Source organism: Lissotriton helveticus, chromosome 7, assembly GCF_964261635.1.
Source record: "Lissotriton helveticus chromosome 7, aLisHel1.1, whole genome shotgun sequence".
NCBI classification, from domain to species: Eukaryota; Metazoa; Chordata; class Amphibia; order Caudata; family Salamandridae; genus Lissotriton; species Lissotriton helveticus.
Genome location: NC_136068.1, coordinates 505,251,304 through 505,270,146, shown reverse-complemented (window position 1 = coordinate 505,270,146; position 18,843 = coordinate 505,251,304). Strand labels below are relative to the sequence as shown.

Here is an 18,843-nt window from a genome sequence, read left to right as displayed (position 1 = left end):
TAAGTAGGAAAGAGGCCAGAAAGGAGACACAAAGGACTGGAGTGTGTGGCGGAAACAGGGAAAAGCAGAAAAGAATGATGATGGATCCGAGAGGGTGCAAGTAGGGTCACATGCGGGAGAAGGAAGACTTGTTAGGAGAGTGTGATGAGGGTAATGTTAGAGAGAACAAACAAGAGGACATGAGTGTGCAGAAAAAAATACTATTTTGCACTGGCTCGTTTGTTTAAAGCTCCTGAATACCATCTGGTGCATGTGTGCTGTGTATGACTCTTAAGTAAGCAAAGATTCTGCATTGCCTGTAGCCCAGTACTGAACCAACCTCTGCAGATGCTGCTTAATTCCCTGCAATCGCACGCAGATGTGCAAGGCACTCTAAAAACAAGCTCTGGCATTGCGCGGAGGGGGCGGGGGAGCAGCTTCCTTTGAAGTCTGATTGGGGGGGGCGGGGGAGCGGCTTCCTTTGAAGTCTGATGCCAAGGCATGGTGTGGGATGTGGCTGGCGATGTGCACGCGCCTGCCTCACATGAACTGTACATAATCTGCAGTTTGGAGAGACTTTTCGGAAGCCTTACTATAAATCTCGCCCACCATCCCTATGGGATGGCATAGGCTTGACCTAAAAACGGGAGAGTGGACAAGCCAGGCCTCCCCTGCCTGGAGGAGGACCGCCCACTGGCCTACCCCAACCAAACCCTTCTTCTGATTTCTCGCAGTGCGAGAAGCAGTAACATAAAACGGTATGCTATTTTATGTTACTGCTTCTCGCACTACAAAAAAGCAAGTGGGGCGACATTCTGCCCATGAGGAGGAGCCACCCCTGGCCCTATTCATGAACTGTTGGGATCAGAAAGCGGGGGAGTCAGAGCCACTGGTCACCGTCACCAGGTGATCCTTGGCGCATTCCCTTTCTGTGGACTTCGCCTCACATTTTCAGGTTTCCCCAGTGTAGCTTATCTCCCACACTCCAGGTGTCATCTAGTTCACAGTGTCGGGCTGCTGTCTGTTTCCAAGCCATTGGGGGCCTTCCTGGAAAATGGTTAAGAGGTAGCTTGGTGTAACGGCCCAAGAGGGGTAGTAGCAGTATGTCTGTGAAACTCTGCAGCGACAAAAGCTCTCTTGGGTGGAGCCTGTAGATAGCTCCAAGTAGGCTGGCCCGGCTTTCCTTCTCTGTGGGCCGCCAAGCGGGCCGCTAAACAGGGGTAGAAGACGCATGGGCAGGGGGACTAGCTGTTGGTAGCCCCACTGGGTTTTGCACCAGTCTGGTGTCTCTCTGGTTCACCAGCGTTCTTCGCAGCAGGCGTCATCTCAGGTCGAGGTCGGGAAGACGCACAGCCATTTTATCTCCAATGTTCTCAATGGGGCCCGGGTCTGTGCTGTTGGGCCTCCTCTGTCTGATTTCTTCTCCGTGCGGCAGCCGACCAGATTGCAGAAGAACAAACCTTCAGACAGCTGGTGTGAATCCCACATACCTCTCGTTGGTGTTACGGCCTCATTCCGACGTGGCCCACGGATTTGGGGGAGGTTGGTAGTCTTCATACAGGATGGCCCTCACTCCTCTCCTGATAGCTGGCAATACGGCGGGTCAGGAGGGGGACGTTAACACAGCCGCTGGGATCTGGAATTTGCTGGGCTAAGCTTGACGCCACATCAGTCCACCACACAGTCCTTGCGGTGGGCAATTTCCTATGCTGAGTCCCAGATCGTGTGGCATTCTGTACTTCCCTGCGCTCTGGGACCACACCAATGAACTCCTCTTGTGGTATTGAATCTGTCTTTGGGGGAGAGATGCTGTCTATACAAGTGGGTGGCATGCTTGGGCGGAGGAGCTCTGTGGAAATGCTCCTATTGGGACGCCATTTTGGCCAACTGAGCACTGACTTTATTATCACTGCTCTACTGTGCTAGCGCCTATCTCATTTCTTACCACTCTATTATAGTTAAAAAAGGTTCCCAATTAGTAGTTTGCATAAAGGAAAGCTTCTGAAAGACACATAGAAATGGAATTTTGAAATCCTGTCAAATTTTCACAAGCATCTAATGTCACACTTGTGTCTGAATCTGAGGACTGCATAACTTGACAACTCCTCAATACATTGACATCAGACCGTACAACATACAACATTCCACAAGTTACTTACTGAGCTATCTTCAGAAACAGTGGGATGCCAGAGTCTTTTACATGCACAAGTAATAAAAAAGATGGATTTCATACCTGGTTGCGGAGCGTATCCCTTCATTCCTGAAAAAAACATGCAATGTTAGTAAAAATAATACAGACAATTGGATGAACAATGTGTGCAACTGGTAAGGAACTGTGTATGAGATATGAGGGCTGGTGTCATAGAGGGAAGACTGGAACACACCGGAACATGGCAATATATAATTTTCTTTGCAAGATTGCTGCTAAAGTTGAGGTTGTGTAAATAATGTGACTTATTACCTTTTGACTACAACCCCCTACTTAGACGTGACACTTTCAAACATACAAAAGGCGAGGTTGCGGGAGTTCAAATCCATTCCATTCCATTCTCCTTCATTGTTCAACTTATTGCAGTGTAGGGCAATAATACATTTCCCATACTTTTAAAGAATTACCAGGAAGAGCTCAAAACATCCTTTGATTATGCCGCGCCAGAGCTATAGCAGCACCATCTATACTCGGCTATGAAAAAATTAATAAGTAGGTTCCAAAAGCTCCATATCAGGTTTTCTGAAAGTGCCTTCATTTGAGACCACATAAAAACAAAAACTGCTCCACTGGTTCCCCAGGGATGCAAATGTCAGGTTCAAAGATCTTTGTACTGTACACAAAGTCTATCGGGTCTATGCTCTATATCTATAGAAACTAGGATCTCACTATGAATTAAGTGAGACTCTACACTCAACGACTGCATTCAATGATCTAGAAAACTCTGGGAGTCAAAATCCCTTCCTTCACTGATTTGAAATTTAACTCCCTTCTTTACACAATGTACATCTTCTGACCCAGCCAATGTGTGGCCAAGTAACTGAAAGGCAGCAGGCAGCACTTTGTAAAACTCCTTAATAAATATAGAGCTTTGCTCTATAATACATGATTAAAGGGCACTACAAAGTATATTAGTATTGTATGTGAAAGTCAAAAACTGAATGTAGCATTGATCAATGCACTTAAATGAAGTTTACAGTATAGAAATGGTCAATATGTACTAGAAAAGAGAGTTCTACAATGAAATGTAAAGCAGAGCATAAAAAAATACAGCATTGGTTTGAGCACAAATCATTGTGCTGTAGTATGAAGCACTGAGCCTTCAAATGTAATATATCGCATAGCACCGTAATAGTGTAAGGTCACTGGTAGGACAGAACTGAGGGAAACTAGAGACCAAAATATAGCTGAACTCCAACATCCCTCCTATCAATATCAATCAAAATCCTCCTTGTGAGCAGGAGAGAAGAAACTCGGGTTTAAACAATCGTATTTGTGAAAATCGAAAACTTCTTATTACTAAGCAAAAGATCCTGGCAACTAGGTTTGTTGTACCTAATACCAAATGCTTAGTTTTTCTAAACTACTATAAATTAACATTATTATTTACTAGAGTAAGTGCTCAGGGAGGAATTGTCTGTTTATTAGTTGAATACCCACTTTGTGGGTGCTGTGGGGTTGTCTGGTAACCGACCTCCTTCTACCCTTAGAGGCACTGTCAAGTATGTATACTTTATTTACTACACCCTGACGGACGGTAGTGCGCCCTGTCCAAACCTGGTTGCCAGGATCTTTTGCTTAGTTTATTAGTGCAGGTAGGGGCAGCAACCGGGGTTAAAATGAATCGAGACAAGGAAGCTCAGGAACTATTCAGTAATTTGAATGCTGGATCCACTATAGGTACAGCTGTGGGAACTAGTCCTAATTCGAAACAAAAAGGCTTAAGAGCTAAATTCGTGAAGTTGGAACATTAAAAAAAAGATGAACTTAATAAATGGTGGGACGCCGCCACTTAAAAAAAATACTTGCCAATAAATCGAATACCAAGAGGATAGAGGTCACAAATAGTGCCTACTTACGAAGATTTGGAGCCTGAAGGACTGACTGGGGAAGCACAAGATTAATCTTGAGATATGCAAATTGTGGCAAATACTGACTTTTCTTTGTTGTACCCAATACCAAATGCTTAATTTTTCTAAACTACTATAAATTAACCTTATTATTTACTAGAGTAATGCTCAGGGAGGAATTGTCTGTTTATTACTTCTTATTACTAGGAGCCTAAAATACATACATGCAAGTCCTGGATAGGTGGTCAAAATGTGCACCTACATTTGTCAACCTTCATGTAATTTTGCAATGTGACCTGTGTACTAATAGGGCGCATCACAAAATTCCTATTTCCAGGACCCCAGGGGACGAATTATATTGAATGTTTATAATGTGTACGCTAGAGGAACTAAGGGCGGGAGGAAGTCCACTGTATTTTCTCTCCTGGAGTCCCTTTTGAACACAACCCCACACAAGTCGTGTATCCTGGTCGCGGGAGACATGAACTGCACGTTCGAGCCCTTAGGCTCGGATGTTGCCCTAGACCAGGACGAGGAGGATGCTAGGTCAGGGATCCCAGTTTTGGAGATTCCACCCATCAGGAGATGGACAGAAGTGGCGCTACAACTATACTCCCTGACCCTTGAATTAAATCTAAGAGCAGTGAACGGAAGGACGACTTCAGATAGGGTGGGGGCTCATACATATAATAGACCAGGACACACCTCTAGAATAGACTATATCCTACTAGAGGTGTGTCTCTGGAGCCAAGTGAGGGATATGGTTGTGGTCCCAACGATTGATAGTGACCACAACCCACTTTCCCTAACCATGGTCCAGTGGTGGTGTTCTCCTAAAAAGGGTCCCCTTAATCCCACAGTAGCTCCCCCCGATGAGTCTGTGGTCTCTCTCTGTGGTAGACGCCTAAAATGGGCTAAATTGGTCCTCTCAGAGGAAAAAGTTGGAGAAATCTTAACCCTTTTAAATCAAGCTGAGTCAAATCTGGGGTCTTTCCCGGTAGGGGTGGGTATGGCTAGCGGGGTCTTTGTCTCTTTAGTAGAGGCTTTGACCAATGTGTTTAGTATCCCCTCTAGTAAGCTAGGAAACAAACGAGGAAAAAAGCAAGGTAATGGTTGGTACACGCAAACATGTAGGGCACACAAAACAATGCTCGTAGAGGCAGTGAAACATAAATCCCACAGTGCTATACTGGAAGCAAGGAAGGCTTACAATAGATCCCTTAAAAGTGCTAGGACGGAGTGGGAAATTCTGGGAGGACCTACTCCTTGCTAGCAAAAGTAAAGACTCAAGGGGCTTTTGGAACCTTGTAGGCTCCCGGAATAGGCCCGAGGAAACCATGAGACCCTGCAATATTCCCCCTCAAAGCTGGGTAAAACATTTTGGGGCCTTATACCTCCCGGCGGATGGGGAACTAAGTGTTAGGGCGACCTTTCCAGTGGTATCCGGACCCCATACCTATAATCTCTTTACACCTTTAGAGATCGAAAAGGTAATAGGGTGGGTAGCCCCCCTCAATGCAGCAGGCCCAGATGGACTACCGGGGGATCTTATGCGGGCAAATCCAGTGGTGTGGGGAAGGGTTATTGCAGCACTCCTCAATGACATTATGATGGGAGGGCCAGTGCCCGATTCCTGGAAGGGGGCGGTGGTGGTCCCGATTTATAAAAAAGGATGCAGAGAAATCCCGGGAAACTACCGCCCCATAAGCCTCATAGACTCCACCCAAAAGATAGCAGGAAAAGCTATACTTGGGAGGATTCTCCATTGGGTGGAGGAAAATAAAATATTATCAGACTTCCAGGCAGGTTTTCGGGCAGGAATGGGGACGACTGAGCAGGTGTTTAGGTTGGCACTCCTTGGGTGGAAGGTGGTGGAGCTAGGCAAAGGCAGCCTATACCTGGCCTTTATAGACCTGAGGACTGCCTTTGACCTAGTTCCCCGGGAGGAGTTATGGAGGGTGCTTTATGGGCTGGGATTGCCTCCTTACATCCTGTCCCTTCTCATAAGCCTTCACGCCCATACCTTTGCTCAGGTCCGCTGGGGAAGAAATGGAGAGCTATCAGAGAAAATTCCAGTGTCTAGGGGTGTGAGACAGGGATGCGTTTTGGCGCCCACCCTTTTCTCACTATATGTGAATGGGGTGGTGGAATATCTTCAGCAAGAACCAGCCGACGCCCCCTGTCTCGGAGGAGTGCGGATCCCCACCCTGCTCTTTGCGGATGACACGCTCCTGATATCTAAGACTCCGCAAGGCCTGCAGAAACTGCTAACTCGTTTCCAGGACTTCTGTGGTGCAAAAGGCTTAGTAATCAACGTGGACAAAACTAAGTTTCTAGTCCTAAATCCCCCAAGGAAACTGGGCCGCCCCCCTATTCTCAATTCTGTTGCCTTGGAGAAAGTATCGGAATTTGACTATCTTGGAATTCGGATCACGGACAGCATGAACTGGTCACCCCACATTGCTAAGATGGTCTTGAACCATAAGAGAGTTGGAGGTGCCCTCCTGAGGGAATTCCGGGCATCACCAAGGAGGTCGCTTGCCCCAGTAATTGACATCTACAAGGCCAAGGTAGTAACATCAGCCTTGTATGGGGCCGAACTGTGGGGGCATTGCTGTCAGGACTCCTTGGCATCAGCAGAGAGTAAGCTCTTGAAATCTCTAATCGCCATCCCTCCAAGCACTCCAACAGTGCCTGTGCTGCTGGACACAGGATGTAAGAACATTAAAGATCAAGCCCGCCTTCGCCCACTCCTCTTATGGACACGCATTTGGAGGGGCGAAGAGTTAAAATCGTATGCTGAAGGGTTGGCTGAGATAATGAGCTTGGGCGGTTGGGCAAAAATTAAGTGGCTGAGAGACACCAAAAAACTTTTGGAGGAATTAGGACTGGGGAACTGTTGGTTATCTAGATCGGCTCCACCAAAAGAGGTCCTGAAAAGATTATACTGGAATTGGGTTAAGGACCAGCTAGTTACAAACTCTGGGCATTGTAAATCCACAGTTGCCTTTTTAACAGTAAAAGATACAGTAGCTTACGAGCCCTATCTGGACCTAATTACCCTTCCAGTTGATCGAGCATTGTATTTTAAATTTAGAGTGGGCTCCCTCCCAGTCGGTGCACTGGTGTCTAAGTGGAAATCAGGTGTTCACACGTCCCCTTTTTGTGCATGTTGTCCCACCAGGATAGAATCCATTACGCATATCCTGTTCGAGTGCCCAGACTATGCTAAATCCAGGAGTTTTTGGCTTAAACCCCTTTGTCGCAGTATGGGCACGCGTAGTTATCTAGTAGCCCTGCGCATCCTAATGACGGACACTTCCCCCCCTATTGTTTGTGGTGTAGCCAAATTTTTAAAGCAGTCTTGGCTGATCCGATGCAAGAGATTCTCAATTGCGGTTTAATTCATTTTTAGCTAATTTATCTTGACATTATACGTCTTTTTATCTTTTTAAGGTACATTTAAATACTGCTTTTTTTAAAAAAAATGTCTTTTCTAGTTTTGTATTTACTGTATTTTGTGTACGCTACAAGATATCTTGCATATCGAATAAAAGCTTCTTGACTGACTGACCTATTTCCAGGAGGCTGCAAAATAAACTAATGTATATTATCAATCAAACCACAATTTGCATTAATATCCGGTAGACATTTTTTTAAACAGCCATCCGTCATTTAAAGGAACAAGGGCTGCTTTACAAAATAAATGTTGTGATTTCTTTCACCTGATCTTTAGCAGGCGACACTCTTTCGGACTGATCTCTGTTTTATGACTGTTTGATTGAGCTGTATAATACTCTGTTCTGCTATTTCATGGTTTGCATTTTATTCTAAACTTCATGCTTTTATATCACAAAAAATTAACTGACAGACTCGTTGCCACTAATTTGCTTTCTTTATTGCTTTTAAACATTTAATAAACCTTCATGGTTTTCATTTTAATTCTTGCCAGTCTTCAATGTGAAACCTAATGAGATTTACATTTAATTTGGAAATCTTATTTGATATTGAATTTACATGTTGACCAAGTCCACTTGTGGAGCATCAAAATCCTCAGGAGAATAACATTGTTCCCAGTTCATCATTAGTACCTAAACTTGAAGATCATTGTAAAAAAACACTACATTACTACCATATGTAAGAAGTCCACACAAGTAAACCCATTATCGGTGAAAATTGAAAAATGTGATTACAGATCTTGCAGACTCTTCATACACTCATAACTTCAATATCATTCAAATATACGACGTTGAGAAGCATGGTAGATGTTGCCAATTAAGCATTCTTCACCAGCTCAAATGGGATTCTCACAAACAAACCCATATGAATTGCAATGCTCTTGGGTAAAGTGTAGACTAAATACTGACTACCAAAAATAAACAATAAAAACAACATCATTCTAAGAGTAACCTCACTTTGACTCCCACATCTGAAAAATCTAAACGCATGGAAAAACATATTTCACAACGCACCATCACTAAAAAACGGACCTTGAAAAGGGGACAACAGGGGGCGTGGCCAGGCGCCGACTGAAATGGCCGCCTAACTCGGAGCTCCCGCCGGGACCGTAACTATCCCCTAAATCCGTCCAGCATATCCTCGCTGGGGCGTGCTGCCACTGACGCCCCAGCTCCCTCAGGTCAGGGTCGACGGAATTGCCTTTGCAGCGGAGTCCCGGGACCCCCCGGGGAAGGCACCGCCGCGGCCGGAGCTCCCGCGGCTCAGCCCTGAGAGGGTGTGGAGCCTGAACGCCGGCGGCCGCCAAACTTGAGGCCCCGGTCTGAGGCCTGTCCGGAGGAGTGGCCGGCGCGAGACAGCAAAGTCGGTGCGGAGCCTGAGTGGCTGACCATCCGTGAGGGGCGCCTCATATACGACGCTGCAGAGGAGCTACAGGCACCCGACGGGTCCACGGAGGGAGTCGGGACCGGACCAGCCGCCATTGTTGTGGCCCCGTACCACGGCCTACAGCCGGAAGCGGGACTGACGGGCAGCGGAGCAGCTTGAGAGGCACACCTGGGCCAGGTGATCGCACGGGGGCCCATTGATTACAACAAACTGGACCAATACACTGTACCTAAACCACCGACGCAGCCCGTAGGGGCCACAAAGGAGAGCGCGGGACAGGCGGAACCCTCCCTGACGTCCATAATGGCGGCAATCCAGACCCTCGGCACAAGCCTTGAAACGAAGATGGACAAGATCACTATCGAAGTAAACCTGCTTCGGACCGACCTGGGGAAAACCACAGACCGATCCAAAACCAACGAGGTGGACACTAAAGCCTTGCAGGAGTCGGAGAGGAAGCTCGAACGCAGGGTCAGCGAACTTGTCCATCATCACCGGCAGATGGCACTGCGGCTCGATGATCAGGAAGGTAGGGCTCGAAGGAGCAACATACGCGTAGTGGGTGTGACGGAGGACCTTGAGGGTGATAGTACGGAGCTCTTTCTTGAAGATTTGATACTCCGCCAGCTGAAACCCAAGAGACTATCCAAGATCTTCACCGTTGAACGGGCCCACCGGGCCCCGATTCCTAAGCCCAAACCAGGAGCCCCACCACGAACAATTATAGCCAAAATACTTAACTACCGAGACCGGGATGCGATCCTCCAGGCTGCCAGACAACATGGAGACTTACAGTACGAGGGATCCATAGTTCGCTTCTTCCCGGACTTTACGCTGCAGGTGCAACAGGAGAGGCGCTCATTCCAAGGGGTCAAGGCGGCACTACGGGACCGCGGAATTCGGTACATGATGTTCTTCCCTGCTAAACTGAAGATTATACACGGCGGCCGGTCCCACTTCTTCACCTCGCCTGCGGCAGTACAGGAATGGATCGACACGTCGTTGGCGGTGGCCCACCCTCTGCAGGACGGCGGACGGCGGACAGTGGCGAGACACAGGACACCCCTCCCCGGGGTCAGCGGCGGAGGGAGCGGAGAATGCTGAGCAGAGTCAACGATCCTGGCGTTCGAGGTCTAATAGTCCCCGCTGGGACACACCCAGAGACAACGCGGCAAGATGAGGCAGCACGCACTGGACTGAGAAGGAGCCAGACAGTAATGTATAAAGTGTGATTTTTGATACGCCCTGGGCACTCCTGGGGAACAGCGCGATCCCTGCTCGGGGTCTCTGGGACGAGCTCCTTAATTGTTCTGTTACACTCAAGGCCTGAGGGACCTAATGACCTGGGGCACCACGGGAGGGCGGCCGAGACGGAGTGGGCCACGTTACTCCTGAGTTAAAGTTCCTCGGTGTTTCACCGGGATAGGGTTGGGCGACAGGCACTCTGCTAATTGGGGTGGTGGGTAGTTCGGAACCCACGGAGCAGGGGGCAGGGAGGGGGGGTTTTGTTTTTTGCAGTGGAGGGAGGGATGTGGGGGACAGACACAGGGAAGGGAAGATGGGGTCCATTTTATGCTGTACCTATTAATGTTTGCACTAATCACTTCTTCGGGGGGGGGAACCAGGGTGGGGAACGGAGTTGGAGATTCTCTCCGCTGGGGGGGACACGGGGAGGGCGGGGGAGTTGGGGGTTTGTTATGGTCGTACAGAGTAAATGTTCATGATGTCCTTATTGGTTCAGAGGTGCTAAGTAGGGGAGGCTTCCAATGCAATGGCTATGGTTAGGAAATGGGAAAAGAGCTTTAAAATCATGAGCTGGAATGTAAATGGACTTGGGGACAGACTTAAGCACACTATAGTCCTGCAACTCATTAAACGACACCAACCGGATATAGTAATGCTGCAAGAAACTCATTTATTAGGTAACGCATGCCATGCCCTCAACAGGTGGGGATACACTCTTGCTTCTCACTCTGGCTTCACCTCAGGTTCAAGGGGGTGGGGATCCTTTTACGCCGCTCATTGCCCTTCCATATTGTTAGCACGGAAACGGACCCGCAGGGCCGCTTCACGGTGGTCACAGGAAGATGGGAGGGGTACACGCTGAACCTGCTCTCGGCCTACGTCCCGCCGGGTTTGCAGGCCCCAGTTTTTGCAGACCTGGGCAAATTGCTGCTCTCTCTTCCCGAAGGTCAGTTGGTCTTGGGCGGGGACTTCAACTCAGTAGTGTCAGGCACCCTGGATAGACAGCCCTCCAGAGACTTATCCCAAGGGCGACAATGGTTAGCTGACTTTCTTGAGGCCTTCGGTCTCACTGACGTTTGGCGCCACCTTCATCCCACGAATAGCCAATTCACCTTCTTCTCTGGGCCGCATCGCTCCTTCTCGCGCATTGACTACATCCTCACCGTTCTGCAGCACCACACTATTGTACGAGAAGCCACACTCTTAACTCGGGGCATTTCGGACCACTCGCCAGTAACTTCACACATCACGTTTAGATCCAGGAGGGAGGGATGTGTAGCTCCAATAAACCCCTGGCACCTTAAAAACGAAGACACTCGGGAGAAACTTGACACCTCTAATGCCCAATATTTTGAAGAGAACTTGGGATCAGTAGACTCCCCTGTCACGGTATGGGAGGCATTTAAAACGGTGGTAAGGGGGGAGGCGCTGTCAGCCATCTCAGGTAAAAGACGAGAACAGCGCAGTCAGGTCACTGCAGTTGAGGCTGACCTTGCAGAACTGGAGGCGGAGGCGCTCAAAAAAGGGGCCAGGATGGTGAGACATAAGTGGCAGATCAAGTTGGCAGAGTACAGATCGCTGGTCTCACAGGAGGCCCAGACGCTGGCTAGACATAGGATGGGTAGGTTGTACGACCAGGGCGACAAAGCCGGAAAGCTCATCGCCTGGCTAGATAAAAAGCAGCAGGCCAGGAAGATAGTCCCGTTAATTCATACGCAGTCCGGAGCGATTCTCACAGAGCCTCGAGATATAATGGATGAGTTTGCTAGACACTATAAGCAGGTCTATACGAAGGTGTCGGACCGTCCAGAGGAAGACTCTATAGCCCTCCTCGCTGATATCCGCATGCCGTGTCTTTCTGAGGATGAACGGGAGACCATGGACAGCGCACTCACGGAGGCTGAAATACAGCGCGCGATAATGGAACTCCGGCCAGGGAAAGCGTTGGGTCCCAACGGACTCCCGATAGAATTGTACAAGATTAAACCTGATACTATTAGTAGGCATCTTAAAGCCATGTTCGAGACCAGCAGAAAGGAAGGAATACTGCCACGTGACCAGCGCATTGCTACCATAGTGGCAATACCAAAGGAGGGGAAACCTGTTGAGTCTTGTGCCTCCTACAGGCCAATTTCCCTCCTCAACGCTGAGCCAAAGATACTGGCTAAAGCACTCGCCAATAGACTTAAACCAGTACTGAGTACGTTGGTACATCCTGACCAGTCAGGCTTTATGCCACACCGAAATACGGCCCTCAATATCCGACGCGTACACGGGGTGCTTGGGCAAAGCCATAGACTGAAGGAGGACGCAGTTGTGGTCTCCCTAGATGCCACCATGGCGTTTGACACCCTAGAATGGCCATACATGTTCGCTGTCCTGAGTAAACTGGGCTTCGGGCCCCAGTTTACTGCGTGGGTTCGTCTCCTTTATTCGGAACCGCTGGCACAGGTCCTAGTGAACAACAGGGTGTCGGAGGTCTTCACTTTAGAGCGGGGAACTAGACAGGGCTGCCCCCTTTCCCCCCTCCTGTTTGCCCTCTCCCTTGAACCGCTTGCTGCCTGGATCAGGCAAGACGTGTACCTGCGAGGAATAGAGTGGGCGGAGGGATGGGAAGATAAAATATCCCTCTACGCAGACGATATTCTCCTATACCTCTCCAAGCCACGACGGTCGATCCTGGCTGCACTCGACATCTTCGCGAGCTTTGGTCGGAATTCCGGCTTCAGAGTCAACTGGAGCAAATCGTACCTCTACGTCCTCAGTGGGAGTCCCCCGAAGCTTCCCGACACGTGTCCCATCACAGTCGCTGAGGAAGGTTTCAAATACCTGGGAGTGTTCAACTCCAAGGACAAGGCCCTATCCTACGAGCGCAATCTTCAACCTCCCCTGCGGCGTCTCCAAAGAGAGGCCAAGTCATGGCAGGACCTGCCTCTGTCATTGCTAGGCCGAGCTGCCTTATTCAAAATGATGGCGCTGCCTAGGTTCCTCTACGCCCTCCAAAACTACCCAGACCTGGTGCCTAACGCCTACTTCACAGCAATTGAGGCGGCTCAGCGTACCCTCCTATGGGCGGGCGCCCCTCGTATTGCCTTGTCGAAACTCACACTGGGGTGGTATGACGGTGGCATAGCCCTCCCCGACATACGTAAGTACTACTGGGCGGCCCACCTCTCGGCGATTAATCAGGGGACCTATGGGGATGGCAATGATCCGGCCTATGGGATGGACAGATGGCAACTCCCTGGAGGGAACTATGAAATTGCACTCTACTCTAAAATGGGCAAACACCACTTCACTGGACCTACACAACACTCGGTACAGATATGGCACATAGCTCAGAAAAAACTAGGCTGGTCAGGGGTCCTCACCATGGCTACACCGCTCTGGGCTTCGGAAACGTTAGGCAACCTGGGTCGTACCAAAGGGTTCCGGAACTGGGACCTGATCGGGATCTCCCAAATAAAAGACATTTGGGGCCCTAAAGGTGTTCACACATTCGCTCACATGCAGGCAACGTACGAACTGGCACACACCGAATACTTCAGATACCTACAGGTGCGACACTCCCTTCAGACAACCATTCCACCTGACACCACACCGCCTCCAAGCTCCCCTCTTGAAGACAGACTATTAGATGGCCCTATGCCAGAACATGCTATATCTCTCACGTATAAGAAACTACTCAATAACTCCCCCGACTTACTCCTTCCCTTAAAAGAGAAATGGACTGCGGATGGGTTGGAAATTGATGAGGAGGAATGGACATATGCTCTTGCCTCTCCCCGTGAGGTGGCGATATCAGCCCGACTGCGCCTAATTCAACTGAAAATACTACACAGTATCTATATTTCATGTACAAGGTTGCAGTTGATGGGAAAAGGTGGGGACGGTCTCTGCAGAAGGAGATGTGGTGCAGAGGGTACCTTCTTTCATATCCTGTGGGGATGCCAAAAAGTGCAAATGTACTGGGGGAGGGTGGTGCGCTGCATGCAGGAGGTGTGGGAGGTAGAAATTCGACTGGAGGCCAAAAGATGTCTGCTCAACATTTGGGAACCGACTGACTTGTCACACAAAGGGAGGCTTTGGGTAACGCTTGGGCTGATGGTGGCTAAAAGGAACATTGCGAGGTTGTGGGGTGATCCTAACCCGCCGAAACTGAGAGACTGGCAATGCGACATGGACTGGTGCATGCTGCAGGAGAAGACAGTGTATGTCACAAGAGGCTGTCCTCGAAAATGGGTAGAAATATGGTCCAGGTGGAACGAGTACAGGGGGAACATATGTGAGCCTCCTCGAATCATGCAATCTAGCTCATTGGAAATATAAGGATGACCATTGCTACCTGACTCCAAGTACTTACTGCATTTAGATACCATACATGCACCAAAACTGCTCTGAACCTTACAGTCTTGTAACCTGTCGACCACGTTCTGGGGGGGTTTGTTTTCTGTTTGTTTCCTTTCTTGATAAAATATATACACTTTGACCTTAATATACGTGCTAAAATGTAAAATGTGACCTTCCAAATCCCTCATTATCCTTCGGGGTCCCACATATTTACGCTCTGCAACGCCGCCGTACCCCCGGGTTAACGGCACTGGGCTGTGTTTTTGTTCTATGAAACGTACGAAGTTTTTGACTGTTTGCCGGCCCGATGGGTTGTAGGCGAGGAATGTTTGATGTGATCCACTAAATAAAGGTCTTTATAAAAGAAAAAAAAAAAGAAAAGGGGACAACAGATAAAAACGTGCAGAGAAAAGCGTGATTATGAGCTCATGCAAAATCCAATTTGGAGGGCACCAATGGACATTGCACACAAAGGAACGGTCTATTCAAAGGAGAAGTAATCCCCTTTATAGGTAGCAGTGGCAGCTGGTGATCTTTGAAAGTGGTGAGAAATTTACCGGCCAGGAATTCACCCCATTTATTATTTTATTTGCCGCACTCATACTCACTCTTCTCACATTCAATATCTTTCCCCTCACTCTAACTCACATTCTCTCGCTTGATCATTCTCACCCATAATCACTCCCACTTACTATTACTCACACACAAACGTATGCATGCTCACTGGTTATCCTTACTTACTACCACAGTTACACACATTCACTGACTATGGGCTCTGGTGCAACTGCTGCACCACTGACAGCTACACCCCTGACTAACTTCCACTACCTCTCATAATCTCCATTCAATCACTCGTTCTAACACACTCATACTCCTTCACTCACTCACTCACTCACTCATATTTATTTAGACTTATTTATACACACTCAAACTCAGATTCTCATTCACTTTTTAAATAAATAAATAACATTCTCATTGACAATCAAACATACTCACACACACACACTTTCAATCAATTCCATTCACTCTCAATTACTCAGAAACACATACACACACGCATGCAGAAATATATATATATTTTTTACTTACCTTGCTTACTTAGCTGGTAATTCAGAGGCTCTATGGCAGCAGCAGAGCAGGAATTTGGAGCTGAGCATTGGAACCACCAAGCAATCATTCCCAACGTGGAGCCAGATGGAGCAGCAAGGGCAGAATTGAAAATGGCAAGATCCACCTCCATGTGTGGAACAGAAGCAAGGAAGCAGAGGTGAGCCGGGCCGAATCGAGGGGAGGAGGGAAGGAGCGGAGTTCCCGGTTGCTGCAGCCATGGTCAAGGCTGAGACCGACTGCGACCGTCTGGGACCAACAGGAGGACTCACTCCACTGCCTGCCATGAAATCAAGTTACTGACCTGTAACTTTGGTTCTCCAGTATTGGTAACTTTCATAGATTCCCATGCTTGTATCATTTCTCGTCGTCGGGATGGGAGTCCCAGGTAAATAAAAAATACCATAAAAATAGGTACAAAAGAAGAAAAAAGGCCTAGGCCTCATCTCATTTTGTAGCATATCCACCTCTTTTTGTAAAAATGACCAAATGAAATGAACAACCAATCAGAACAGCCTCACCCCATAGAACCTTCCTGAGGGAGCCTCAGAGCCTCAGATTTTCGTAGCCGTTGTGTAACAGTATAACAGAAGATTCCGAAGGCTGAGCTTTCCCAGGGGAGGAGGGTGGGCGCATGGGAATCTATGAAAGTTACCAATACTGGAGAACCAAAGTTACAGGTAAGTAACTTGTTTTCTTACCCCAGTATTGGAACTTCATAGATTCCCATTGCTTGTATCTGAATAGCTAGCAGTCAGAACGCACATTTTGTGTAATAATACATTGTTATAAACCTTGCCAAATGCATACAGTCGTCAGAGCTACAAGATATAAAAAAAGTAGTCAGTGAACAACATAAGTTACAAAATGTGCTAATAACCAATAAAAGGAAGGAGGGTTAGAAGGGAAAGCTCACCTATTATTGAAAGAGGTTCCTCAGGACTGCCTGTCCCACTGCAGCGTCACTCAGCGTGGAAGAGTCCAAGCAGTAATGCTTCGTAAAAGTATGGGCACTGCTCCATGTCGCTGCCCTGCAAATGTCTTTGATCGGCACTCTGGCGAAGAGAGCAGCTGAAAAAGACATAGCTCTCGTATGAGTGTGCCCGGACACGCCCTTCTAGGGGCTTACCAGCCGCTTGGTGACAGTATTGGATCGCGCTGGCAACCCCTTGCTTCAAAAGAGGGAAACCCTTGCGAGGGGCACTGAAAGCAACAAAGAGTTGTGTAGCTCTTCTGAAGTCTTTGGTACGTTGACTGTAACATTTCAGACACCTTTGAACATCCAGCGAGTGAAGAGTCCTCTCCACTGGAGTAGTGGGTCGAGGAAAAAAGGATTTGAGAATCACTGGTTCATTCAAATGAAATTCTGAAGGGACCTTAGGGATACATTTTGGATTCGTTCTCAGAATCAAAGTCTCTTTTTTAAACTGTAAGAAAGGCTCCTTAACAGTGAGAGCGTGCAGTTCACCTACCCTCCTGGCCGATGTTAAGGCGAGAAGGAGGGTCACTTTCCATGAGAGGACTTTCAGGTCCTCCCTATGAATTGGTTCAAAAGGTGGCCTCATGAGTTGAGTAAGGACTAAGTTAAGGTGCCACAGACGTGGTGGAGGTCTAACGGGTGGAAAAACTCTAAAAAGACCTTTAAGAAATAGTTTTACGATTCTTGCTGACCAGAGGGAAGGTCCAGAAGAAGTTTATCTGAATCTACAAATGGTTGCCAGGTGCACCTTGATAGAGGATGAGCGAGACCTGACTTAGCCAATGCCAAAATATATGGAAAAATCTGATGAGGAGCAGACGAGTAAAGACGAATGTTCTCTTCCCGGCACCACAGACAGAAACGATTCCATTTCAAGCGATACGTCTTGTTCGTAATCGGTGCTCGGGCTTGAGCCAGCACCTCTCTACACTCTGGCGAGATATTTAGATTCTGAAATTCTCGGTGCTCAGGAGCCCAGCTGATAACTGAAGTGAGCTCGGATCCGGATGTACCACTCGGCCCTGGGACATCGTCAGCAGAGAAGGAATTGGGCGCAGATGAATTGGATGATCCAGGAAGAGCAGGAGAAGCTAAGTAAACTAAAACTGGCGGGCCATGCCGCGGCCACCAGAATCATTCTGCAGGGTTCCGCTTTGAGCTTCCAGAAAAGCCTGGGAATTACTGAGATCGGAGGAAAAGCGTAAACAAAGGCGCCTGACCAGACCCTCAAAAGTGCATTCCCAAATGATCCCGGATGGTGCACCTTGCATGCGTAGAGTCTGCACTTCTTGTTCTCTGGAGTGGCAAAGAGATCTATGGGTGGAGTGCCCCAGAGACTGAAAATCCTTTCCAGAGTGTGTTGGTTTAATTGCCACTTGTGGCTCACCGACTTGAGGCGACTGAGCGTGTCTGCTGTCTTGTTGATGGCACCGGGAAGGTGTTCTGCCGAAAGTGATATTTTCATTTGGATAGCCCATTCCCAAATCTCCTGAGCCTCTTTGGATAGCGGATGAGACCTTGTTTCTCCCTGCTTGTTTACATAATGCATGGCCGTCGTGTTGTCCGTACGGACCAGGACAGTGGATCGTAGGATCTGCAAAAGGAAGGCCTGTAAGGCCAGACGAATCACTCTGAGTTCTAAAAGATTGATGTGGAGAAGGCGATGCTGGGGCAGCCAGCGGCTGCTCACCTGAAGATCTTGCAAGACTGCTCCCCAGCCTTCTAGAGAGGCATCCGTTGTAATTATTAGAGGAGCTGGGGTGACCCTGAAGGTGAGACCCTGAGAGATATATTGTCTCTGACCGTCCACCACCTGGCGGCCTCTTTCATAGGTTGAGCTATCGTGATCTTGTCTTAGAAAGAGCCCTCGGCTTGGCGCCACTGCAAATACAGTTGCTCTTGTAGTGGGCACATTCGTAACCTGCAATTTGGAATCAAGGGAATGCAGAACGAGATTGACCCTAGAAAGGATTTGTAGAGGCAAACTGAAAGTTACCTTATTTTTTGCAACCAATGGGCAGAGGCCATCAGTTTTGTTTGCCTTTCTTTTGATTGGAATGCATTGCAACAAGATTTGTCCAGAGTGGCTCCCAGGAACTTGTCCGACTTTGACAGGCACAGGACTGACTTTTCTGTGTTGAGCTGAAGCCCCAGGTGACAGAATAGCTGAGTGCATGTCCTGGCAGCTTCTTCTGTTGCATGATGAGACGGGGCTTTCACCAGCCAGTCGTCCAGGTAAGGAAAAACCTGTAGCGTCTGCTTCCTGAGAAACGCTGCGA

At 48.2% G+C, this 18,843-nt stretch overlaps 1 protein-coding gene across 1 annotated transcript in view; it reads right to left on the bottom strand.

The window, feature by feature from the left end:
* Positions 1-18,843, bottom strand: part of LOC144768685 (uncharacterized) — a 9,047,330-nt gene that overhangs the window by 7,012,188 nt on the left and 2,016,299 nt on the right. The window contains exon 11 of the mRNA XM_078652515.1: positions 2,213-2,239. Coding sequence (XP_078508641.1) covers positions 2,213-2,239 — 27 coding nt within the window. The remainder of the gene's footprint in view (positions 1-2,212; positions 2,240-18,843) is intronic.